The sequence below is a fragment of the Pelmatolapia mariae genome, linkage group LG7, assembly GCF_036321145.2.
Source record: "Pelmatolapia mariae isolate MD_Pm_ZW linkage group LG7, Pm_UMD_F_2, whole genome shotgun sequence".
In the NCBI taxonomy this organism is placed as follows: domain Eukaryota; kingdom Metazoa; phylum Chordata; class Actinopteri; order Cichliformes; family Cichlidae; genus Pelmatolapia; species Pelmatolapia mariae.
The window spans coordinates 32,831,107-32,858,427 of NC_086233.1; the positions used below are offsets into that span (position 1 = coordinate 32,831,107).

Here is a 27,321-nt window from a genome sequence, read left to right on the forward strand (position 1 = left end):
TGAGGTCTATCATGAATAAATATTTCTTTTGGTTTAAATTTGAGACTGGATTCTTTTCATTTTTTTTATTGCAAAATTGTGTCACAAAACACCTAAACGTCAATCTCCAAATTCCACAGTAGAGTGAATTTCTGAATTTCTTGAATTAATGCTCTTTTATAGCTACATATTTTGATGATCTGCTTTATAGACATCCACCTAAATGTTGAATGATACAATCTAATATATCCAAGCCAATCAAATACCAGAACTTCCTTTTACTAAGATTATCTTAAAGCAATCACATTGAACAATGTTATCATAGAATCCTCACAGTGCATAGCTTTGAATTTAGTTAATTAAAGTCTCGGCAGGACTGCCACTACTGCATATTTTCAGTTTCAAGTTTTCAAACTGTCCTGAAACTTCTCTTTAATTCAGCTCGCTCTGAGTGTCACACTGCATATCCATATTTGCTGTTATACTCTGCTGGTGTGTGTTTGACCGGCCTGTGTCCGTGGCTGGTGCTGGAAGGAGTGTGGCTGAGTCCCTCATTCAACGACATCACCTCAGTGCCATCAACCTGGCAGTAAGTGACCTGTGGGAGCTGACTGGCGCTCTGGCTTGTGTGACGGCTGATGGGGCGGCTGTCAGGAGGTGGCGCGTCTACCCTGTTTGACATAAAAGTGGAATAGAGGGAGTTAAAGGAGAATTTCTACAGACAGTAAATGCAGAAGCTGGGCAAAAACGGGTGATGATTTGAACTGAAATACTAAAATATATTAGAAGTTACAGTTTAACATGTTTGGTTTGTTACTGTAATTAGTCCAAAACTGACAACTAGCAGTTCTTACTCCTTAGGTAAAACAGCCCCATGCCAAACAGAAGAGAGCTATAAGAGTCCTCTAACTGGCAACAAATAAGCAATCTGGCTTTTACAAAAAATACTTTTTGTAAAATATTTTCTGGCTGTATAGGGGAGGTTCTCTCTGGGTACTCTGACTTCAGAGACATACAGATAGTGGGGTTAGATTAATTGGTGACTCTAAATTGGCCAGTGGTGTGAATGTTGTCTGTCTGTCTGCCTTTCCCCTGCTTCTTACCCAGTGGCAGCTGAGATAGGCTCCAGCCCCCCTGCAACACTGAATTAGAGAAGTGGAAGAGAATGAATGGATGCATGGATTGTAGATCCACTTTAACTGTTAAGCTTTCATAGTATGAATGTCTAGCTTTATTTCCAGGATAAGCTTATTATTTGGGTGAATATGCCCCCATCCAACCAAATTCTCACTAACTTTACGTTCAAAGGAGAAAGCCACTGCATCAAATGGACTTTCAGACATTATTTCCTTCAGAAAGGACCACCTGTGAACAATAATAAAGTCCAAACCAATACTCCACTAGAATCATTAAATACTGGCTTTTTTGCTGGCCCAAAACAAATCAACACAAGTTGTTGGTCTGGCTGTACTTTCAAAACAGATGGATAGAACAGCAAGTGTAGACTTTGGAGCAGTTTGCATATCATAGCTCAAAAACCAACATGGAACGAAAAACTATAGGATGTCTATGTTGGAATGTTCTACAGCTTTTGTATATAACCTTGAAGGCTTTTAACATATCAGAATTGTCATATTCCAATATGTTTAGTATGTCAGTAGTTTTACAAGAGCAAGCACATCGAGCCATAAATTAACCAGCTCCAGTGTAGCAGCAGCTACAAAGAACACCACACTGCACATGAAGGCTCCTCTCTTATCAGAACAGAACAATAATATTGCCATTGGATTTAGCAAATGCAGTGCTCTGGAAAAGAGTGCTGTTAGCATTATTACTGAACAGTTTTTGTGCTGGGATCCTAAATTGATTTATTTCTATTTGGAAACACTGACAAGCTCAGTGTGTTGTTTCAGTTTGAAATACCAGCGTTAAAATATATAAGAGGCAATGCTGCAAATACTAGCTATTTAATCTCCTCAACATTTGTTTAGGCTAATAAGGTTAGTGGCTAAAGTAGTAATGTAACCTACATTACTGTCAGTGGTTTGGGTTATGCTTATTGTGAAGGATATGAACAGTTATATCTCTGCATTCATCAAAAATAAAAGGAATGAAATCATTTAGGAAGAAAACAATGGGATAAAAATTGAAAGTGTTTTAGTACAGCCCACTTTAAACACATTGTGGTATTTATGAAAAATAGCAGTCTTATTTTTTAGTTGCCTTCTATATACTTGTTATACACACACACACGCGCACACACAGTGGACATACACTATTTACCGAGCAAAATAATGTTTCCCTGTAGGTAAAAGCAGAGACCTTTGTTGTTTTTGCCTATTTGGAGGCTCTTCCCAGGGGTGCCTACTTTCACAGCAGACCTTGCTTTAAATTTCTCCTCTTCTACTAAAGCATAACATTCACTCTGGTGGTGGTTTCAACCAGGAAACACTGACAACAGCATACAGAAGCATACAATCTCTCCTCGTCAACACTGCCAGCTTTCAAGCTTAGCTACTTTGCATTCTGCATTTATGTAACTTTGAAATACCAGCTGGAATCTGCTTTTCTGTCAAAGAAAACATCCTCACACCTATCGAATTTGGCATTTTCTTCTCTCCTGTGCCAGCCAAGGACGCATATTTTTGTCGGTAAAGGGCATAAACTTACGCTGGTTTAGCAGAAATGGAAAAATTGGACAAGTTTGGCTCTTGGGTGTGTTGGGTGTAGCATCCTATGAGGGAAAAAACTGCCCTGAACTGAATGTGTACTAGTTTAATTAAACTCTAATTAGTATCTTATTTCCAAGGTATTCCCACACCTACTTTATTCTGCTAGTGAAACCATTTCGCTCATAATTTATATAAAGGCTGATTTGAAAACTGTAAACCTGCATACAGAATTAGCTGCAAGTTATTAATGGATTCATACCGATTGTTTTCTTCTGTGCTTCTATTCATTTTCATTCTTCCTGCATAATAATGTATAATTATAATATTTTTTGATGTTTTAAAAAAATCATTATACAAAGGGTTTGTTTCTTTTTAAAATGACTTCTTTATATCTGCTGTAATTAATGTAACACTGCTTTACACACTGAAGCCTGGATTATTTGATCTAGGATTATTTATGTTAAGCCTGGATCAAACAAATCAACTTGGACAGGCTTCAGCCCCCTGCAGGCCGATAGATAGTCTACCTGACAAAAATATCCGTCAATCTGACTCCAAATGCATGACTGTTTTGCTTGATATTTGCTTGATGTCTAAATAAGCAACTGTTGCTTTCAAGTTTAAGTCACACTGTTCAATCTACCAATTTCATCCTCAGTTATAGGATCACTGTAGTCAGAAGTATCTGTCCAGCAGCAGTGCTCCCAGTGCTTTGATTCAGTGTGAAATGCTATATCTCCCATGTTTTGGCCATGATGGAGAGCTGAGTCACTATTTTAATTGATATGATTCTCCCTGTGACTAATCTGAACTTTTCAAGCTGCTTTCTTTACTTTTTATCCAGAAAACTCAAGTACCCAGTGGATTTGACATTAACTATAGTTGTCATCACTCAAGTTATTAGAGCTTTGCCATTTCCCATCTATTAGCATTTCTCTCTGATGAGTTGTTCATGTGAAAAGTGTTGAACCTCTGTATGTCACAGATATGGAGAACCGTGTATAAGTATTGTGGCTTGAAGTGCTTCTCTGTCTCCTGTGCACAACACTGTCCTCCCACACTGACACTGCACTCGTTTCAATGTCTACTTTGAAAGCATGTGGGTTGTTTTCAACTGCATGTGAACCACAACTCCAACATTTCTTTCTTTCTTTTTTTCTTTTTTTTGTCTTTTTGGTGAGACAATGTTTATTTGCAACAGGAGAAATCCTTTCAGAGATGTCAGAACATGAGGTCATCTGCAGAACATTTCTCCCCTGCCCCTGGAACAGTGAAAACTGTGTAACTAGTTAAAAAGGGCATGTGGGACACCAAGCGCAGTGCTGCTCTAGGGGCAAACTCCACTAAAAATAATAACCCAGAAATGAACAAACTGGATTTTCTCACATGTGGATTTTTAAACCGTGAAAATATTTTCACAAAAAAAAGGCTAAAAAACAGGAGGATTCGCAATTTGCAGAGGTCTACTGTAGATTAAAAAAATGTAATTAATGGGAAAATTAGAGGTAGTGACAACAAACAAAATTTAGATTTAAACTTTCAAAACTTGCCCCCATTTCCAAGTAAGTGTACTGTTGAAAACTGTATGGTCTGGCCTACCAGAAGTGACAGTCCAAACATCAAAGCTTTTTTGAACATTGCTGCCAAAGTACAAAAAACCCCCAAGAAAATGTAGCAGGAATTACATAGGTAATAATGTGAAAAAATACATACATCCTGTGCATGTTTGATGTATTTGAAATGTAAATGCGTTAGAAGTGAGTTACCTGTCTTATTTAAACCTCTGACATCAAGGGCATGGTGTTCTCTCTGCTGCTGAGGTATATGGTGTCATCGTGCCAAGATCTGAAGAGCTCTCTAAGGCCTTAAGTAAAGACATTGTTGATGCCTGTGAGTCTTTCATGGGATTTAAAAATAGCTCCAAAGTATTTTAAACAGCAGACATGTTTGACGCAGACCAAAGGCAGCTTTTCTGGAAAGGGACCTTGTACGAACTGTGAAGCATGTTGCTGTTATGATTTGGAGTTGCTCTGTTGCCTCAGGGACCAGACAGCTTGCAGTCATTGATTTAGCCATGAATTCTGCATCATCAAAGACTGCTTAAAGATGATGTGAGGCCATCTGTCCAAAAGCTGGACCTTAGGATAGTGATCCAAAACAGGCTAACAAGTCCATCAAGGAAGGTCTTAGAAACAAGGAATGGAGGGTTATGGAATGGCCAGGTTTAAGTCCAGATTTGAATCCCACTAAAATGTTGTAGACAGGGAAATTAGCGTATCCTTCAACATATTGGACAATATGGTGAGGAAAATCTTAGCAAGCATTTTCCAGACAGCAGAAAAAATATAATTATAAAATAAAAACTATACTTGGGGCAGCGCTGTTGCCTCACAGCAATAAGGTTCTGGGTTTGAATCCACCATCTTGCTGAGGCCTTTCTGTGTGGAGTTCACATTTTTTCCCTGTATCTGCACTGGCTCTCTCTGAGTACTCGGGCTTCTTCCCACAATCTAAATACATGCAGTTAATAGGGTTAGATGATTCTAAACAGGAGCATGAATGACACTGAATGGATAAGCAAAAAATGGATGGATGTATTGAACTCCATTCTCTGCATATTTATTTCAATATTTGTGGGACACATTTTATTTCACTTTAAATAATTCAGTTTTCTTTAAAAGTGCTTTTAGATGGTTTACATGCCAGTGTTTAATACTGCCTTACATTATGCACTTTGAACATCTTCTGCTTTTGAAATCTGCAGAGAGTTACAGAGGATGGCAAAGTTTTACAAAATCTTTTCAAGCCAGTGAAATGATGTATTTGGAGGTAGGATTGACTGACGCTAATAGCGGGGGAAGTTAGCCTTCGGGGCTTTCTACCCGAAAGCCTTTAGGCTATCAGGTAAGATAAAAGCAAAAAAGTAAACAAATCCAGCAGGTTGTGCAAAAATGGGCCAAACGCACGACTGTCACCCATGAAAACAGTTCTAAGTCCAGTTGTGGTTTGATTTACCCCCCCCCCCCCCACACACACACACACACACACCCATTAGAAAGGTCAGCTGGCTATCTAAATATAATTTTTACATAAATTTCCAACAAGTGATTTCTTTTTTTTCCTTTCCTGATTGCATGAACATATTTGGATTCGTTGAGGTGAAATTGTGAATGAGTGGTTCAGAAAGCATTATTTTCATACATGGATTTTACCACCATAGAGTCTGGATCTTACCCCCACTGGAGACCTCTGGGATTTGCTGAAGACAATTTTTGTGTTTTGACTGTCCAAACCTTAATGCAATTCTGTGGAGTGTACATTACCTACAAAATATAACCTCTAACAGTGGTGATATCTAAAATAACACATATGTTTACATAAACCTTGATCAGACTTTGGGCTAAAATACATCCTTTTGTGTTAGAAAGAATTCACATCTACTAAAATTCCCCTTAAAACCAGCATTCGCAAAGCTGTTTGAAATACCAGCGTTAAAATACCAGCACTTTCAAAGCTGGCCACCTGTCTCAAATATAAGAACAGAAAAGAAGAAGCTGTCACACCACATCTAATGGACTGTGCCTGATTTTTCTCTCACTCAGTAAAATATCTGTGTGCTTACAGACAAATTGTGTTTGGCTTACTGGGGATTTAAACATTATATACACCAGTACTCACTGCTATAACATTTTTTTCTTTCAATAGCTATCTATTTATGATCTGCCACCCAAAAAAAAGGCAATCAATGGAATTAAATATTTGTTTCTAGTCTTTACCCTAAGCTATAATTAGGGTGCAGAAGTTGATGATCTTATGTACTGATCCTCCATAAAGCAAAGAATATTATTTTAAAAGCTTTTGCTTGAAAAATGCAACCATGTTCCACATGTTTCTGTTTTTTTTAGTAGTAAAAGAATACTTTTAAATCACATTACCTTGTACCTTGGCAGGCTTTCTCTATATCAAATAGGAAGTCTGACATTCCTTCCAAAAGTAAAGCTCTCTAAATTATAATTACAAAAGGCTGCAGAAAAAAATTGAATATGTAGTCACCTAAGCTACTAAACCACAAATACAAAATTGCAAAAGATTGAGCATTAAAGTTTGTTATTTAAAATATATATATATATTTTTTAATGGTGTAGCATGGAGGATATTTCAAAGACAGATCTGAGAAACTGCTCCAGACACTTGTGGTATCCACTGCCGTTCTGTATGTTTTAAAAGTTATAGGGTCAGCATGTGTACTATATTTGCATTACCCTCCCCGAATAAAATTAACACCTTGATTTAAGGTGTTAAAAAAAATCTGCATTGTAGTGATGAATGTGGAGAACAGGAATTGAATCATAACATTTTGCATTATACGATAACCCGACTGCAAGGCTTAGGATTAATGGTCACCTAACTCAACCTCTAACATTGGAGAGGGGAGTGAGACGAGGCTGTGCCTGGTCTCCTCTTCTCTTTGCTATATTTCTGGAGCCACTAGCCCAATATATAAGGCAAAACAGAAAAATCGCAGGTGTTACAATAAATGAAGTGGAACATAAAGTAGCATGCTATGCCGATGATGTACTCTTATTCCTAAAAACACCTGAGGAGTCTCTGCCGGAGGTAATGAACTGTCTTAAAAACACTGGCCCAATAACAGGATATAAACTGAATCTAAGTAAAACTGAAGCCCTTCCCTACAATTATAGTCCATCTGAAAAGCTCAAACAAGCACATCCACTGAAATGGAACACAGACTCAATTAAATACCTGGGGGTAACACTTAATAAAGATACAAAAAGACTATTTGACAAAAATTACAACCATTTATATCAAAGAGTCAAAGTGGACCTTACAAAATGGAATCATATACCATGTCTGAGCATAAGCTCTAGAATAGAAACTATCAAAATTAATGTTTTACCAAGATTTTTATATTTGTTTCAGACCCTCCCACTCCAGATTAATCAAAAAGATTTTATTGAATGAGATAAAACGATCTCTAGATTTATATGGCAAGGGAAACGACCCAGAATACGATACAAAACATTACAATTGCCCAAAGAGAACGGCGGCTGGGGCCTACCATGTTTAAAAAAAAATACTATACTTCAGCAATGATCAGGGCAGTGTTGCACTGGTGCGATCCCTCGTATGTAGCAGCATGGAAGGAAATTGAATGCAAAACAATAACCAATATGCATATACAGGCAGTTCTAGCAGATAAAAATTTACAGGACTACATTTCCAAAATAAGAAATCCTTGGGTAAAGGCCACACTAGGGGTTTGGAAAATGGTGGTAAAAGAAAATAAGCTGGAGAAGCATATAAAAATATTAAAATGGTGCGCATATGATTCGGAATTTACACCAAATCAAATAGACCCTAGTTTTAAAAACTGGATAGATAAAGGAATTACATCGATGTGTGATATTGTAAAGGACGGTGAAATTATGAGTTTCCAAACTTTAAAGCAAACGTTTCATTTAGAAAACCAAGACCACTATAGATACTTACAGTTAAGAAACTGCTATACTCGAAACGTTAAAAACCAAATACCCACTACAGCGAGGCCATTTATCCAACTCTTTGTAAATGCTTATAAGTCAGAAAGGTGTAATCTCACAAATATACAAAAGTCTTCATGATCTCAGCAATTATTCAACAAAGTATATAAAAGAAAGATGGGAGAAAGAGGGAGGTCTGGCAATTACAGAAGAGGAATGGCAAAACATTTGTTCTTTTCATTGGAAAAGTACAAAATCACATATATGGAAGGAGTTCTGCTGGAAAAGTTTTGTTTGTTTTTTCATTGCCCAAGGCGCGTTATGATGATGGAAGTTGTGAATGTTGGAGGAACTGTGGCTATGAAACAGCACACCACTACCATATATTTTGGGATTGTAAGAATATTAAGAACTACTGGAGAGAAGTCCATAAAGTGATGCAAAACATATTTAGTACATATTTACCCTTTGATTTCAAATCCATATTTTTAGGATACATACCCTCAGACATAAAGGGTATAGATAAATACTTACTTGGTGTGCTGCTAGCTGCAAGTAAAAAGGCACTGACTAAAAGGTGGCTAACACAGGATCCACCAACGTTAAACAGCTGGATTGATGTAACTTTTGAGATTTATAAGATGGAAAAGATTACTTTTTTAGTGAATTTTGAGTATGAGAAATTTGTAAAACACTGGAGAAAATGGCTCCGTTATGTGAGTTCTATAAGGCCAGATATTGCTGATATTCATCATTGAAGGAATGATTGTTTAAATTTTTGTTTGTTTATTTTGTTTGTTTTTTATAATAACATGTACTAATGCTATGTCACCATCTGCTACTGAGTGTGTTGGCTTTTCAATTGCCCTCTCTCTGGATATATATAGTTACAAACTGTATCTATCTGTACACATGTTTCTTTGTTTGTGTGTTTTGTTCTGTTTGTTCCTTTTCTTTCTCTTGTTTTCATACCTGCGTGAAGGAAAAGTACTTCATCCAGACTACTGTACATATATGAGTCTTAGAACAAAGGAAGCCATCAAATACTGTACATTTTATTTTATGCATAACTTCAATAAACACTTTCCCACACGTGGGAAACAAATTTCCCACGTGTGGGACTAATAAAGGTTATCTTATCTTAAATTACAAAAAAAAAAAGAAAAAAGAATCATAACATTTTTTTAAAAGAAAGCTCTGGTGGAGAAGAGATATGTTACCACATGGAGTGTCATGAAACTTATTTTTTCCCTATACTTTTGTTGTATTTGCATGTTTCTTGTTTGGTTTTAATTGATAACTGGGATTTATATTCTATTCTTATCTGAATGGCTTTGATGTGTGTTGTTTAATATCTTACAGTTTAATTGCCTCTCTGCCTGTTAAAGCTCTGCCGTTGGTGTCATGGTTTTGATCTTTAAAAAGCCGTACATCACACAATGTACTATCCAAATGTTCACAGCACGCTGGTAAAATTCAGCACTAATAGAAGCTGAAGTTTAGCAAAGTAAGTTATCTACCCATCATCATCATCTTAAAATGCACTGGTGTATCTGCACTGTACCTGATGTCATTGGAAAATTCCTTCTCATAGCGATGTCTGCTGCTCAACTTCCAGTACAGAAGCACAACAAAGACCAGGAAGATAAAGATGAGGAGCAGGGAACCAACAATGGTGCCAACTATCACAGCAGCTCTGTTTGGAGCTGCAAAATAAGTATGAAAAACATTAAATTATTCACCCTGAAGTTATGTTTTAACATCTTGTTTCAAAGAAATAAAAGTATAAAAACTGTAATTCCTAAACAGTTAATTGCCATACTTTTTGTTAAACCCCTTTCTAAGCGGAAAGTCTACAGTTCAGTCACATCTTGATTGATTTGAACTGTGCCTCTGTACACCAGAGGCTACACTGTGATGTTATCCAATTACTTATGGGCCTCACTCTGTCTATCTGTGTCTGTCTGTACTTGAAAATGGTTTATGAATTTCTGATTTTCTTGAGTAAATAGTTTGAACTTGCATATCACTTTAGCTTGGCTCTACAAAATGCTTTCTAACACATCTCTCCTTTCACACACTAACACATGCAAAGTGCTTGGCTGATATACTTGATATACTCATGAGAGGCTTTTTCAAGTAAATTAACTTACAGCCATTGCTCACCTGTTATAAGCATGGCAATCCCTTGGGTTTCCAGCAGAATACTGCTGACTCTGTTTAACTGTAGCAGTATTTTAACATAGCTAAGAAAAAGTCAAGTCAAATTATTATTCTAAACACAGAAGGGCTCTCTCTCTGTGGCAAATAATGGATAGGCGGAAGGTTTCTAAGGTGACGGTGCATGGTACTCAAGAATCCTTTGCAGAAAGTGCAACAGTTGTATTCAAAGCATGATCAGGCACACCGAAAGTAAGCACACCATCCAAAGATCAATACATTAAGTAGCAGTCCACCTCTCAGGAGGAGAAACAACTCTTGGCGTGGGATGAAATATATCCGGATTTTATGGTGGATGCTTGAGATTTGTAGTGTTAGCAGACAGGTGTGTGAAAGGAGACAAACAGGGGAAAGAATGATACTGCAGTGTATCAAGCTCACAGTGAATGATAGTAGGGTGATTTTACTTTCACCCTGACCAAGGAGAAGTACCACTCCAGTTTTCATAGAGACATGCTACGTGGCATGCTTCACCCTGTGGTTGGCACTCTTTGTGGAGAAGGATTCATATTGCAGCAGGACAATGGGCCCAAAACACCTTAAAGCCATATCATGGATGTTTCATTATTGCACACTGAAACATTGTCAGATCATGCTGGGACATCAATGCCTGTCAGATTTTGAGTGCTGTTATCAGATCAGGAATGTCACTCATTATTTTTTTTTAAACCACATTGTTAAAAATATCATTTTGTAATGAAAGCTTTTCTATTAAACCTCATTGAGCTCAAGTTTACTGGAGAACACAGTTGTGTTTTAAATTATGTCCCCATTGCCAATAGTAGACCAAATCAGTGTAGTCCAATGAAAACTACACGTAGGTTTCCTGAGACTTAGATGTAAAAGCATGAATATATAATATATTTCCTGGCAGTTAAAAACAGGATTAATATGCTAGTTTTATACTGTTTCTACCTGCTTTTATTCCATAATATGCCACTAATTATGCTGCAAATCCTTGGTTGAGGGCCACGAGCCTAAGGGTTGACACTTCTTGTGTAGGACAGAAGCCTGCACTTGGAATAAAAATGAATGACTATGAATGATTCACTGCTCGAAGCTTAACATCTAAGCACTTATTCAAGGGGGTCTGGACCTGACGAGATGCATTGGTGCCTGCTCCAAAGATCATAAGGCCCAAAGAGAAACTCATGCTATGGATCCAACGGATGCAGATGGTTGTGTGAGTCTTGAACTAAATGATGATCTCATCTGTACTGGCAGGCTGTAACACAGACTGTACTTCCCACTGGTGCACTCACTGTCAACAGATTCATTGCCTGTGAGACTCATCTGCTATACCCCTCATATCTGTCTTGTTTAGATGTATTACTGTAAATAGATTGCCCTCATTTAAGGCATATCACTTAAAATTGAGTAGCGTTTCTGCTTGTATTTAATTAGTCCACATATTTTTTTGACACTGCTTTTGCTTTGTTTCATCTGCATTGTAGAAAGCCAACAGGGTCTGCAGACCTGCTGGCAGCAGAATTATCATAGCTTTACACTTGTGTGAATTTGTGATTTAACACCGAAAAAAGTTAGCGATGAAAAACAGAAGGCTAAAAACTTTCAGCGAATAAATGTTTTTCTTGTCACGGAAAGCGTCCCTCTCCCATCATCGTTAGACAGCATAAAAAGAACGTCACACTAATGTTACAGTGTGTGAAAAGCACAGCAAAGAGGAGATTTTGGCACAGCTACAAAGAGAGGAGATTTAAGAGGATGAACTCGAACATCCACGTCTTTCATGATCTGATGTGTGCGTCATCCGTCATGCATGTGAACACAAGCAGTCTGTGTGAGCGTGCTTTCTTACGTTTGTTGGCTTTCAGGTTCAGCATGCAGCTTTCTACTCCAACAGCATTGTTTGCTTCACAAAGGTAGATCCCTGCAAAGCTCTCTGAGTGGTTGCTGATTTTCAGCTCTCCGGTCACACTGTCTGGGAAAATGAGCACGTGCCAACAAGCATAGATTAATTCAGGGTATACATACTGTACATTATAAGGTGCTCAAATGAAAATTGATCAAACTGCCATCTCTACACGAAAAAACAAAAAATATGAAGCTCATTAGTATGCAGGTTTGGAGCAGATTTTCATTACGTATGCATGCAAGCAGAGTGTGTTTGTTGTTTCCTGCTTATATAAGGCACTGATCAATGTAGTTTGCAGTAAATATGTTTGGGAAGGACAAGGAAATGTTTCTAGTTGTAGAGTGAGAACTAATGTGGAGAAATGCAAGTAACATGGTAAAATGCCACCATTATAATAGTCTTGCTTAAAATAAGCTGCAGGGTTTATGTTATTATCAAATATTGCCACCCAGGAGTTTTGCCATGTAAGCAATCAATGAAAAAAAATGTATTTTTTGGGAAAAAAGGTGACAAAGTTAGCAAATAATAGACGCTCACAAAGAAAATGATTTTCATTGAGTTTTTGCTCACACAGCATCAAATAATACAGTGCCTCAGTCCCAAGGCACCCGCCCCCCCACCCCTCCAAACCTCCAACACACGCATATACACATACATAGACTCTCGAGCATGCGCGTATTCTCTTTGATGTGCAGTATCATTGTGACATCAGCAGAGGTCACACTTACTCTGTGCGGCTCCATCAGGGATGGAGCCAGCTCTTTCTCTCCTCCATGTGTATTTTAAGGGAATGGAGCCTTTTGCAGACTTGCAGTGCAGAGACACAGGATTGCCAATCAGTTCCCCTCCCTCCACCCAGCACTTAGGTACAGACGGCTTCGCTGAAATCATACAACAAATGGATAATTTTCCATTGCCATTTCCATTCTATTTCTTTCCCTTTCAAAGGAAAGGGAAAAGAAAAAGAAATAAAACAGCACAGCTTTATAGCTTTAGGATGAAAAAGGGGGAACCTTTTTGACTGAGTTTTGCCACATATACAAACAATACAGAGGGTTTTTTTTGTTTTTGTTTTCCAACTCAGATGTGCTATAAAATCTATGACTCACCCCAAAAAAGCACATCTCCAAGACAAATTAATGTTTCAAATCCTCATGGAGTTAAAGCTTGATGGCTAATGATGGCAAGGCTGAACAATTTAGACACCAATGCCATCTTGTTGTGAAGAGATGTGAGAGGGTCGAAATTGCTACCCATTAGGGTGAGACTGAAAATGTTACACAATACTCTGAGCATGTTGCACATTTGCACAATTTACATAGTGAAAGAAGATTTACAAAAATCTGTCCCCCAATTTCTCCAGATATTTTTTTCAAACCACTTATGCTATACACGATCGCACAAGGAGTCTAATCTATAAAATGAATTGCTGGCTCTCAGGACTGCCTTGTGTTGCTGTCAGCAAGAAAATAGCTATGGGTTATCTACTGACATATAAGAGTGTGGTATGGATATTTATTTAACAATGTGTACGTTTCATTGAGGAGGGAGGTGATGTTATCTGGAATTTTAGAACACTTAAATGCTTCTTGGAAAATATTGGAGAAATAACACAGGCTGTGGCAGATATAGGTAGGTAATTTGGTCCCAGGTTGGATAGATTATGTTCTTCAGGTCATTTTAAACCAAAAAAATGTTTTATTAACTTGAAACATTACTGCAAAACAATAATGTATGTTATTTCCTTCCTATCCTGAGACCTAGCTGCCAGATGGCTTGCAAACTTGTATTTTTTGAAGAATGTTTCATCACTACAGTTGTACAATACGTTGTACACTCTCAGTTTAGACTTTTGAATGTAGGTTCTACAGGACTTCTGAGGGAGTTGGACTGCATCAATTATCTGCTCCATTATGAGACACATTATTTAATACCATACTCAACTGTAAGTCTGGCAGCGAGGTGACTGTCCTCCACCGCAGTTACTGCTCAGTCTTCAAAATAGATGAGATTGACTAAGTAAGTTCCTTTTCCCAACTGGCAAACTTTAAGATTCAGTACACTGACAAATGGCTCTTAGTGAAGTGTCATTAGTTTTAGACAAAGCCATCTTCCTTCAGTTCATTCATTTCCATTTGTAAAATTGCAAACACACCGGCCTATTCGCAGCAAACTCCATCTACTGATGAAGACTGATGTCCAGAGAAAGCTAGTAAGTGAACCTTCATTTCAGATTGTGTAATTCAATCATGCAAGTATTCACTATCCTGCAATTGATTACTGGACTCTAAAAAATGATGAGTTCTAAGCGATCGGTTTTGTAATGCGTTATAAAAAGGAGTAAAATGCATGTTCTACCAAAGCAGGGAAACTTTATTGCAGATTAAATGGTTTAAGCACTAGATCAAATCGGCCCATTTAACACAAATTTAGGGACTCACTTGTCATCAGATAAATAATTTTTTCTTACTACGACTTCTTTTGGGTGCTCCCTTTAGGGGGTCACCGCAGCGGATCACCTGCCTCTGTCGCACCCTATCCCTAGGATTCTCCATCCTCAATCGCACTATGACATGACAAGGCAATATTAACTTCTTAAATAGAATAGGTGCCTCCTGAAGTACTAAACACCAAGAACACTGCAGTTTGGAAAGGTGATGGACATAAATAATGCAGTTAGCTGACATCTAGGGTAACCCCAAGACGCAACCTAAAGCCTGGTCTTACCCATTACCACCAGTGACATCTTGTGCATGTCCACTCCAGGTGATTTCTTCACTTTACATTGGTAGGTAGCGGTGTGAGCAGGTGACAGCAGAGCAATCGACAGTGAAGCGTCACCCATCGAGGGATCACCAGCAGCAAAGCTGAGCTCTTTTTCAAATGCATGGTTACCATAGAAGTACTTAGTGCCACCGGTATAGGATACAAGCTGATGGAAAAAATAAAGACAGCAATTGACTGAAATGGTGTTAATGTTACATGCAGTCTTATTAAATTAAATGTAACATGAGTGGTTGGTTGAATTACCACCAAAGCTGGATCTCAGAGGGTCTCTAAAAATCTCTTTTAGTTCAGTGTTTTACTTTTAAAGCACGTTTACTGTGGCTCAGTTTCACAACACTCATCAGTCTCATTTCCAGCAACAGCAGGGAGCAGCAAAAAAACCAAAAAAAAAAAAAAAACCTGCCAAGCACCAAAAGGCATAATAACTATTTAGTAAGAAATGGAAATGCAGTTAGATTTTTTTTTCCTCATTTAACCAAGAACAAATCAGGGAGATCAATAGTGTATCTGCACATCATCAAAGAGAGAAACAACTCAAAATTAATGCTTTCAGGTTTTGGTTTTATATGGATTTCCCATTTGCAAGACTTGTAAATGAAAAATTGTTTGATCGCACATTAACATATCTATATACACTTTTTGGTCAGATATTAGAGTTGTGTGCTCATTAGCTGGTTGTAAGTTCTTTAAAGTGGACCTATAATTTGTTCCTTATTTTCAGATTTTTCCTTTTTTTTTTCACTAAACATGGCAAGAGTGATGAGGTCACTGAGTAAAAGTACCCTCTATAAGACACACACACACACACACACACACACACACACACACACACACACACACACACACACACACAAATCATGCAATATGTACTCCACATTTTTTGTACTCTTGGCTCTGTATGATGTCAGTCAAAAAAGATATCCATCATTTCAGTCACAGTTCTAGATCCAGCTCCAACTGCCAGCTGTTCAAACCTTTGTCAGGCAGTCAGAAGAAAGTTGGCAAAAAGGAAGAATGGGCTGAAAGAGACAGAAACTAAAACTGCTTTTTTTAGACAGAACAAAAAATCAGTACCAAAGCCCAGAATAGGATAAATGATGATTATTTTGAACTGTGAATTATGCAAAAACCACCCCCTAGTAAAGAACAAGAATAAAGACATGGAGCTGGAAATGTGCATAAATAGGTCTACTAGTTTACAATAAGGAGCAAAGCCTCTACTACTTTATGCGTTAAACTACAATATATCACATTCAATTTTGACTTGGACCACAATTTTACAATGTTTTTAATATTGGTACATTATACGTAGTAGATCTAGTCAATCGTATCGACTTTGCATAGGGAGAGATGAAAGGGGGGAAAAAAACGTTCTCCCGAGTCTTAAACACTAATGACTTGTTTAATTTAAAAGGCAAATGGGATAAACAACTAATTCCTGTGAAATTAAAAGGTAGTGAGAGTTCATCAACTCTCCAGTCTCCTTGAATGAATATTAGTTTAGACTTAGAGGTTTAGGGTGCATGTGCACCACATGAGATTTAGAATAGAAAAAGATGATGTGAAATCCGAATAGATTAAAAGATTTAGGGATTGTTTTGTGAAGTGTTTTTTTTTTTGACACCTAATTAGGGGTGCATGCAGCTTGTGGGTGAATAGAGCGATTAATGACAAAAGGCTACCAAAAGGGATGGTGTACAAGATGGTAGTTAACACAGCTCTACTATGTGGGTCAGAGATGGTGACAGCTGAGTTAAAGATTGCAAAGATTTGCATTGGGACTGAAAATGATAAGCAGGATTAAGAGCGAGTATATCAGAGCAACAGCTCAGGTGAGATTGACAGATGCGGGACGGAGTAAGAGAGGCAAGATTGAGCTGGTTTGGAAATGTGAAGAGGAACGAGACCCGGTATGCTGGGATAAGCATGTTGAAGAGGGAGCTGTCATGTGAGAGGAAAAGAAAAAGGCCAAAGAGGAGGTTTATGGGTGTGGTGAGAGAAGATTTGCAGGTGGCTGGCAAGGATGTAGAGGGCAGGAAGAGATTCAAACAGATGATCTGCTGTGGTGATGAGTAACAGGAACAGCAACATTAATAAGCTCGCTTAGCTGTATTCAGAATCCTTGTTTGAGTATGGTGAGAGATGTTGAACTCTTTCATTTCATGGACCTTCGTGTTCAAATCATTTGCTAACAATTTCAGATGCTATTATTGGAAATGCATTTGTGATTTACTAATAATTTAATGGAAAAATGCGCTTCAGTGACGGGCATGCCAGTCATTTTTATTGAGTGCTACAGCTGGTCAGATTGACATGTAAAAATATAGGCATGACTCAACTTTAACATGAAAGAATAAAATCTGAAAGAGTTAATGAATAATAAGCAAACAGTGGAACTATTTAACTGTAGATTTTTTTTTAACTGGAACAATCTGTACCAAAGAACATATTCTTAAAAATAACTGGTACATAGACCCAAAATATTACCAAATGTTTCCAAACATTTGAAATGGCATAAAATAACAAAACTTCTGAATACTGCAATTTAATAAATTCATCCTGTATGCATTTTATAGATAGCATTGTCTGGGTCGATCTCACATTACTTCTTACCATTTGATCTTTCTGTGTGGTGTCTGGACTGATCACAGACCATTCAATGTCAAGTTCCCCAGTGTCACGAGGGCTTGGTTTGTAGCTGCATCCCAAGGTCACACTCTCTCCCTCTGCCTTACGGATGGTCTGTGGGCCCTTGGATGTCACCTGCAAGCCTTGCGTGTATCCCAGCTCTTAAAAAATTCAGAACACTTGCATCAAAGGAATGCAAACATTAAATAAACATCATAAGGTAGTGCATTAGATGATAGAGCTTTCTGGATTCCCCCCCCCCCCCCCCCCCCCCCCCAAAAAAAACTCTGATTACTCAATTTACTGAAATAAAGCTTCTCTCCTCCTATACAGTTACAGTTGGAATGTGGCACCCCATACACTACCAATCCCATAATGCACAGGTCACATCACATACTCAGGCATCAATGCCTTCCTTTGGCTGTCAATGCTGGTTGGACTCAGTTTCACTCCACTACTTAAAATAATAAATGATGACCTTGAGCATTGGATCAATCTACCACTATTCATCACAGGCTGAATTCCAACTGTTAAAACATCAATATCTTCTAAAAATAAATTATATATTCAGTTATCTCAACTCGTCCTGCTGCCAACCGTATAATTCCTAAATACTACAAGAAAAACAAGACATCAAGAATTAAACAGACAACCCTTCAAAAAAAAAAAGAAAAGCAAAACAAACAAACAAAAACAAAAGAGGACAAGAACCACTATGTTTTTAATCATTTTCATCATGAAAACGTCTTAAATGATCAGATAAGTTAGAGATCAAACAGTCTGTAAAGACATCTTAGTTTAAGATCAATCATGCTCCTGTCAGACACTCAAACAGCATTGTTTCAAAACAATAACAGCAACAATAACTGACAGGTTGCACCATCTATTTCTACTCTAACATTTGATGTACACTGTATGGAAAATGTATCACACATCTGCAACATATTTCTCAAATTAATATCCTGGTCTCATTTTCCTACTTCATCAAGAGGTAATGGCATGAGAAGCAGACATTTTCTGGAATATCTGCAACTCAAATCATCCATCCAGTCAAAACTTAATTTTGCAGTTATCGTCCCGGATCTTGCTTCTGCACCTTGAGAACTAATAAACATCTGTCCCTCCAAAAAAAATAAAAAACAAAATGAGAACTGAGCTTCATCATCATCATCATCATCATCATCATCATCAGGTGCCAACTTGTGGAATCAAACACAAAGTACCTCACTTAAAAAAAAAAGGTTAAATCTAGATTCATATCAGAAATATTACCATATTGTGTACAAAATACGCTAGTTAGCTCTGATCACCCTACTTCATTCTGTGCAGCAGCTACACAACTTTGGAAAGACAACACCAGGTCACTCTCTGTCTTTCAAGGCTGCCACTACTCCCCATCCCTCCACCTGCCCAAGAGACATATTAGCAATTTTAACAGGGAAAAAACGATAGTATTCAATGCAGAATATCTATATTTTACAATCTAGAACAAAACTTAAATACTACATCCTCTATCCATCTCCTGTGGAATCTTTGCAACAAACCCTATTCTTGGTAATATCTACATTCCCAAAGGTTTACATAGATATGTTTACATATTCTTATTATTTTATCATCTCTTGTATAAACTGTATTTGATTGATTTCTCATCAGAGCCTCCTCCATGTATATTGTTTTGCAATAAATAAAGAATTAAGAAATTTCTGTTAGCTGTTTAATTACAGCCGTGCCAGATGTAAGTAAAAATAAATTAATTACACACATACTGATTCTAATCTAATCCTTCTTTTTGTTGTCAGTGATAAATATCCTATTTTCACACTTACTGGGCCACAGTTTACAGTCTCCACATCTAATGATTCAGGATATTTTGTTAAAGGAAGGCTGAGTACAAAAACATAATTGTTTTAGCCAAATATCACAAAGGGATATGAAAAGCACTTGGACAAATTAAATTAAGAAATATTTAAGACTGGTTACATTTTTTTAAAGCAGCTCTCCAGAAGAAAAATGAGATTCAGAGAATAAGTAACTCTATGCTGTTCTTGGCAAAACTAATCTCAAAGAGCTTTGCATCATTGTATTGGCTCCGTCACAAGGCCAGCATATTCAAGCTCAACAAGAAAAACTGGCTTTTGTGGTATGCAAACATTTTGAATTAGCTGCAAAAGGTGAAAAAAACTGCAAAAAAACCTTTTTCTAGATAAAATCCCCCAAATTTATCTGTGATTTTATCTAGAATTGGTAGTCTATTTATGTTGGTTGGTTTCCTGGCAACTTAAATGGACTTGGCTTTTAATCATAGTCCACAAATATTCAATAGGGTTAAGGTCGGGGCTTTGGCAAGGCTGTTCCAGAAGCTTGATTTCAGCCTGCTTTATCCATTTCAAAATCAGTTTTGATGTGTGTCTGGGAACATTGTCATGCTAAAACATCTGTCGAAGTTTCAATCATCTGTTGATTTGAGTTGAAGAATCTGAAGATAGTTATTTTTCATTATTCTATCCCCTTTCTGCCTTGCATGAGTACCACTGGCAGCAAAACAGCCGAAGAGCATGATGCTACTACTATCATGCTTGACAGCTGGTATAGTGTTGTTAGGTTTAAAAGCCCCACCTTTACTCCTTCAAACACACCTTATCATTCTGGCCAAATGACAGTGGTGTTCCAGCAGTTTCCAGTTCATGCTGCGTCACCCCTGGATGACACACTTGTATACCTCGTACTTATGTACAATTGTTTGAACTGATGATCCTGGAATCTGTAATTGTTTAGAAATGTCTCCAAGAGACTTTACAAATTTCTGTAAATTCAGATCTTAATTGAGTTCCTTGGACTTTCTCATTGTTCATGATATTTGTCAGTCCAATGAGTGATGCCAAACATGTTTTATGTGGGCAAAAAGAAACCACCAGTTGTTGTCAATCATGATCACTACTGAGAAGTTAGTAGGGCTTGGCCTTGCCAAGTTAAAGTACACTTTAGAGCCTTCAGCACCATTTAATAAAAGATTTAAGTGAAAGTCTGAATACATTTGACCCTGTATATGTATGTTTGACCCTGTGTGGGCTAGAGAAAATCCCCCTCCAAAATTCTTAAAGGCGCATGCTATATAATCATTACACCCCAGAAAAAGAAGAGTTCAAATAAATCATTAAAAAGCCAAAACAAATTACCATGATATTCATACCCATAATGAGTGCATGTCAACTTCTGACCACAACTGTAAGTGCTTAGTGGGAAAAAGTACATAAACATAAACAACATTTCAGATAATTCTGTTTGTCTGTAGTACATAACAGAAACTTTAAATATACTTCTCAGTCAAAATAAGAAGAGCTGCCCAGTATAAGAGCCGCACCCTGAAAAAGGAAAAAACACACACACACACACAAACGTTGCACATATGTGAGTCCCAGGAACATTAGGGAGTCAACAATCATCTCCAAACATAATATCTGATTGGACAGCCCGGGCGCCATGGTAACATGGAAAACTAACACCACTGAGCTCTATGTCTCAGCAGACTTCAATAGAGAATAGATGTGAAGGTCTCAATTACTGTCCATAAAAATATGCCTTACTTAATGTTAGTTTTTCTAAAACAGTATTATGCAGCAGATAAATACACCATATTTACCATTTATACATGCATAGGTAGATTCATGTGATTCAGTCTGTGTACTTACCTGAGCTCAAGAAAACTGCAGCACATAACAAGAACACAGAGAGCCAGGGCAGGCAGCTGAGGTAAAATCCTGTTCTCAACTGAGTGCGGCTTTGTTTAAACATACTGTTCCTTTTTAAAATAGTCGCTAGTAGCTGGTCAAAATAATGAGTACAGTGTCCTCAAATATATAGTTTATACGTCACATATAAAAAAAAAATAAAAAAATTTAAGTATTCATATAGATACTTTATACTGATATTACCTGAATGGAGGTGCTACACACACATCTATCTGTGGAATACAAAGGAACTACAGCAGTGTGATACCTGTTGCTCTTGCTTTAATGTGAGCTCCTCCTGTAGCCCTTCCTCATTACCATAAAGCTTTCTGATTGGATAGTGACCACTTTAACAAAAGGTTACCTTGATATTGCTATTCAGCTGTTAATATTGCTTTCAACACCCTCCATTCTTCCTTTTGTAATCACAAGTTAATGAATACAAATTATGTACAATTTTAGAAAACCAATCAAAATGTGCTTGAGGAAATCAGTGTCCAGGCAGCTGAATAACAATGCAATACAATCTCTCTGTAAACAAGGGAAACTGAAGGAGCAAACAATGGCTGGGAAACTCAGGGTGCTAATTTGAAGAGAGCTGAACTCCACTGAAAGCAAATCACCTGCCACAAATTGCTGCTTTGTCTACAGTAAGCTTTGTGTGTGTTTTTTGTCCAAGTTGTCTGTCTCTGTTCAGTCTCCTATTACCCATTAAATGTGTTTTTATTGATTTTTTTGGTTTGTTTTTATACCCCCCCACCACCCAAAAAAGAACTTCCTGGAAACACACAATTACTGTATACCTTATTTATTGTATACACTACCTAAACACCTCCCATTTGTCAAATGTCCATGGTTTCAAATTAAAAGCTATACAAAAAAAAAGAAAAAAAAAGAGTACATGACGTCTAAAGTGATGAAAAACTGTTTTTTATTATTTGCTTTCTTTTTTCTTTCCTTAAAAAACCCCTGCAAAACTCACGTCTCTGCTACAAGAAAAGGTGGGGTACTCTTCAGCAGACACATGAAGAAAATACATTAGAGGCAGAGGATAAAGTGCTTTATGTGAACTGTACTATACCCTCCAAGGACCTGGCGTCCACATATGTGGACATCACATTTTGGGTTGTCTAGACCAAAATATTAAATGTTGCTTTACAAGGCCCTGATATCCACTTACGAGGACATTATACTGCCACTGTTCTGTCGAAATTTAAAACGAATGTCCTCATATGCGGATCTCATTTTTCTCAGAAACAAAAATGAGGTAAAAAAAAAAAAAAAAAATCAGGTAATTCTTTGTTTTTACATTCATCAGGTCCCAATCAGCTCAAATAGCAAAGAGAAATTACAAATGCATGCCATGAAAGAGTTCAGGTCTTAGGAGGATACATATATAATATATATAACACTTCTTTAAAATCTATATATGAATTTTTTTCAGCTATTTTAAATGCTCTGTGCCTGTTTTAAAAAGTAATTTTATCCATGACCACTATTCGATAAAGAACACTATGAGAAAAAACATCTAAAACCCAGCTTACCTTCTCTTTGACCTTGCACACCCACTCATTTCAAACTTTGAGAATACACTGTAAAGTTTTCTGAGTAACTGCTTTAAAAAAGGAATTACTTGTCTAGAAATAGGTTGGATTTTGTGGGAAGAAATTACATTTAAGGGCTTTAAAAGCATGAAACTGTCACTGCTCCCCTTTTCCAAATTACTTTAATGTGAACCTTTTACGAAACCTGTTCAGGACTTCCTCTGGAATCTACCTGCACAATGAAGTTAGATTAGATTCAGCATTGCATATCACTCAGTAAGTACCGGTATGATAATATGCTATTTATGCAGAATAGTTTCCAGATAGATACAGAGCAGTTCCCTACTACGCTGTTATATGGTTGGTGAGATGTTGCGTTGGTATTGCTGCAATAGAAATTACCGGAAATTTAATCTGACTGATGGTTTTGATTGGTAGGGTACAGTTCATTGGACACTTAAACATGTAAAGTTTAAAAGGAAATGATAAGGTCTATGAGATATTAATGTCTAAATCTCAACAAAAAGTTGCAGAAAATGCTTGCAATAAGTTGCACAAAATTTGCAGCCACACTAGTCTTCCTATATTATTCCATAGAGACCTTTGTCATCATCTGACCAAATCCTTATGAAATAGTGTTTATCTACAAGCTTATCACAAGAGCTGTACAGTGTCATCAGCTACTCAACAGCTGCTATTTAGCAGCAAAGTGAAATTGGTTGCAATGAGGATGCCCGATCAAAAACCTTGTGATTGCTTTGGTGGTTAGCTGTAGGTAGCCTATAGTTTGGATGGAAGAATCCAACTCATCTGTAAATACTTAAGGAACATGTAAGGAGAGATCATTTGGAAGAATTGAACATGACTGGAGAAAGGGAAATAGATGTATTTAGCAATTAGACTGTGATGGCCCACTATGGCAAAATGGAATGCCAGTGGTTATAGGATTCTAGTTGCTCGTGGTGGTGAAGATGAAGATTGGAGGAGAATGAAGAGGAGGACAGATTTAAAACACAGAGCGGAGGCTGATTGGCTCAAACAAGGCAGGCAAGAATATGATTGGACAAGTGTTGACAGTATTAAGTTTGACAGGAAGGGAAAGGAGTAGTGAAGTAAAGAGTAGACTAGGACCCAAACACCCAGGAATAGACTAGCCTTTTATTGTCACTGCACATGTGCAACGCAATTATGGAATAAAAAGGAGGAAAGATGAATGATTGCAGATCTTCCTTTTTAAACTCACACATAATCTTCATTAAATGAACTATAACCATTTGGGGAATACATATTTTTTCTCATCAACCAGTGGTCACTAGACCTGTGTGATTGAGGCATTCTTCACTTGACCCTCACATATCCAAAGTTACTGTCAGGTAGTTAATGATCAAAAAAACAAGACGAGCGATTAAACCTTCACCATATGTTGATATATTACACCTCTGTTCAGTTTCCTCTTGCTCTAGTGTCATCTACACTGTGATACCCAGTGGCTATATTAAAATAAAGTTGGTTACTTTTTTCTGTTTCAGTTGTCAAACTATTTGAACTAATTATAAAATATGAATAAGCGAACAGTAACAACATCAAGATAAAGCCACTGACAGCATCTGTGATGTCTATCAATTCATCAAATTAAACGCTGCCCTATCAAAGGCCACGCAACCCTTGATCCTTTGTTTTTGTTTGAGCCATTAATTTGAAAATGCTACACAGTGACAAACTAATCTGCAATTTTTGTTCACACACTGCTAACTATTTTGAAAAGGGGTCAGTTTTAGTTAAGAGGAATTTTTGTCTGGACAGATGGCTGAAAAATGTAAAAAAAAACGAACCAAAAAAAAAAAAAAAGATTTTAGAACATCAGTGTACATAGTTAAAGTTATTCTGCAACATTATTATGTGAAGTGATGTGGACATCCTGTCTTTTGTTAACCTGTTTGGTAAGGGAATGAAAAGAGGCAAAGAGGAACCTTAATTTACATTTGTTAGGCACACAGAAACATCTCTAAACAAATGCTTGTCATCTGCTGTAGGTACAAATAAATGTTTGTTCTGGGTCTTTTTATTGTCTGGGTAATTTTGTTGTCTTGGAATGAAAACAACTGAAATAAAAACGTGTGGAATAAAGCCATTAGAAACCATTCCCACATGAAGCTTAAACTGTTCATTTATTTGCTCATTGTTCCAGTCTTCTGAGAACTTGCTTTAAGACAGCAGTGATCATTCTGACCACAAAATAAAATTAAAAGGAAAATAAAGAACTGCCATAAAAATAAGAGCAAACGATGTGCCAGATTTTTGGTTTTGGCTAAGTAATTAGAAACTCTGAACACCTCCATATGAGGTTCGGCACAAATGGAGACAGATGGACTCAAAGACATAAGAGCCAAACCAGAACAAGAGGAATTTTCATTGTTTGTACAGACATGCAAGCCCTTCTTGTTCTACACACTTGTTGGTATGGTTTTCACTTGCTGTGTCTCAGAAGTCATTTTTAAGCAGTCCTTTTTATTGCATAATGATCTGAACGTCCTTGTCATTTTAACTAAGAAAAGAGACTCAGAAAGAATCAGGTTTTATTTCATAACAAACCATAAAAGTTGCAGAGAACACCGTTGTGCCCTTGACTTGACTGAATTTTCTTTACTCGGTTATTTTTCACATTGAGAACTGCTTCAAAGCCTGTACACATTTATATGGAGATAATACAGTTAGACCCACAGGTTTTTGGACAATGACTCAGTTTTTGTGATTTTGCCTTTGTACACCAGCACAGTGGATTTTAAATCCAACAATCAAGATGTAATTGAAGTATCAACTTTCATCTTTAATTCAAGGGGTTTAACAAATGCACTGCATTATCTGTTTACAGATCATGGCCATTTTTACACACAGGCCCCCATTTTCAGAGACTCCAAACTAATTGGTCAAACTAATACAAGGATTATTTTTAATAACTGGATGAAAATCCTCCTCAGTTTGTGTCTGCCTGAAGTCTAGAACCCATGGACATCCCCAAATATTACTGTGCTTCCTCCTTTGAAATGTTCTGCTTGGACTTCATTGCAGCTGCTGCTTGTTTGTGGGTCTCTCTCCCTTCAGTTTTGTCTCCAGCAACTGGGTGAAGTCTTATCCAGTCTTCTTATCTATTCTTCTCCAAGTTCAAAGTTACATTTTATTTGCATAATATTGCTCTTGCTCTATAGTGCCAATTCTCCTTCTGACTTACAACTGATTACTCCATTCTCTGTATGTATGTATGTATGTATGTTTGAATGTTCCAAGATTCATATTTGAAAATTTGCCTAAAGTTTTCCATGGTCTACAAAGATTTTATATCTGACAATGTCTCTACTGTTCAAGAATCAAACGCCTCTCTTGGCTTTATTTGCTGGAATTTGCACAGCCGATTCTTTGCCAACTAGGTCACAAGCTCACTTGTTCACAGTTCCAAAGTGCACTATTATGAAAGTCGCCCAGGCTTCGCAAGATAAGATAACCTAATTGATACAGAGAAGAAAAGGGAATACAGGCTGGATTTGAGTGTCTGAATCCTCAGTTTACCAGCACACGCTAAGTTGGCACTAAAGAAAGTAACTATGACTGCGGAAATTTGGGACGTTATAGTTGTTGGTGCTGGACTTTCTGGACTAAGTGCAGCTCATTGGCTTAAAAAAAGGGACGCCACTATGAAAATACTGATTCTGGAAGGGAAAGGTTTGTAAAATTTCATGATATTTAAAGGCAACTGGTAATTTGTAATGCAGAATTATATAATGAAGCAAGAATTATTGCACTGTTATAACAGAATTATGACTGTTGTGTCATGCAGATCGGGTGGGAGGGCGCACAGTGACTGTCAAGTTACCAGCAGCCAGTGGTGTTGATCGCTGGGACCTTGGAGGGCAGTGGGTAGGAAGGTAATGTTGATCAAATAAATGCATTAATACTGAAGGTAGAAACAGAAGTGCAGTAGAATTACAGTAAACATGACTCAAATGCAAATGTGTTATTCTGGAAAAAGGGGAGACGTTTCGACTGAGTCACTGGGATTTGGAAGATTACCCAGAAAATGAAGACCTTAGCTAAACAAATGAAATTTTTCCACAATAATTGCAACAGATTGTTGCCTATTGTTGAATGGCCTAGTTGTACAATGATTACCACTGACACCTGACAGCACAGACAGTGACAAATGCTGGCTGAATGAGAGCTGGGACTGACTCCAGCTTCCCATGATCATGTAAAGAATAATATATGTGAATATATGTGAATGCACTGCTTACGGAAACATTATCTTTACGGCACAGACAGAGCATTTAGATTATGATATTGTTAACACAGGCAGCTAAGGTATTGGAAGATACCAACTTATAAGAAAACTCT

The 27,321-nt window shown here is 37.3% G+C and overlaps 2 protein-coding genes across 2 annotated transcripts in view; one reads left to right on the plus strand and one right to left on the minus strand.

The window, feature by feature from the left end:
- Positions 1-306: 306 nt before the first annotated feature.
- LOC134632187 (coxsackievirus and adenovirus receptor homolog) overlaps positions 307-27,321 on the minus strand; it is a 73,862-nt gene continuing 46,847 nt past the window's right edge. Inside the window, exons 5-10 of the mRNA XM_063480842.1 lie at positions 17,649-17,824; positions 14,976-15,180; positions 12,977-13,129; positions 12,192-12,314; positions 9,717-9,858; positions 307-650 (exon numbers count right to left, since the gene is read on the minus strand). Of these exons, the coding sequence (XP_063336912.1) occupies positions 434-650; positions 9,717-9,858; positions 12,192-12,314; positions 12,977-13,129; positions 14,976-15,180; positions 17,649-17,651 (843 nt within the window). The 5' untranslated portion in view covers positions 17,652-17,824 and the 3' untranslated portion in view covers positions 307-433. The remainder of the gene's footprint in view (positions 651-9,716; positions 9,859-12,191; positions 12,315-12,976; positions 13,130-14,975; positions 15,181-17,648; positions 17,825-27,321) is intronic.
- si:ch211-127i16.2 (probable flavin-containing monoamine oxidase A) overlaps positions 26,439-27,321 on the plus strand; it is a 44,601-nt gene continuing 43,718 nt past the window's right edge. The window contains exons 1-2 of the mRNA XM_063480841.1: positions 26,439-26,652; positions 26,768-26,855. Coding sequence (XP_063336911.1) covers positions 26,535-26,652; positions 26,768-26,855 — 206 coding nt within the window. The 5' untranslated portion in view covers positions 26,439-26,534. The remainder of the gene's footprint in view (positions 26,653-26,767; positions 26,856-27,321) is intronic.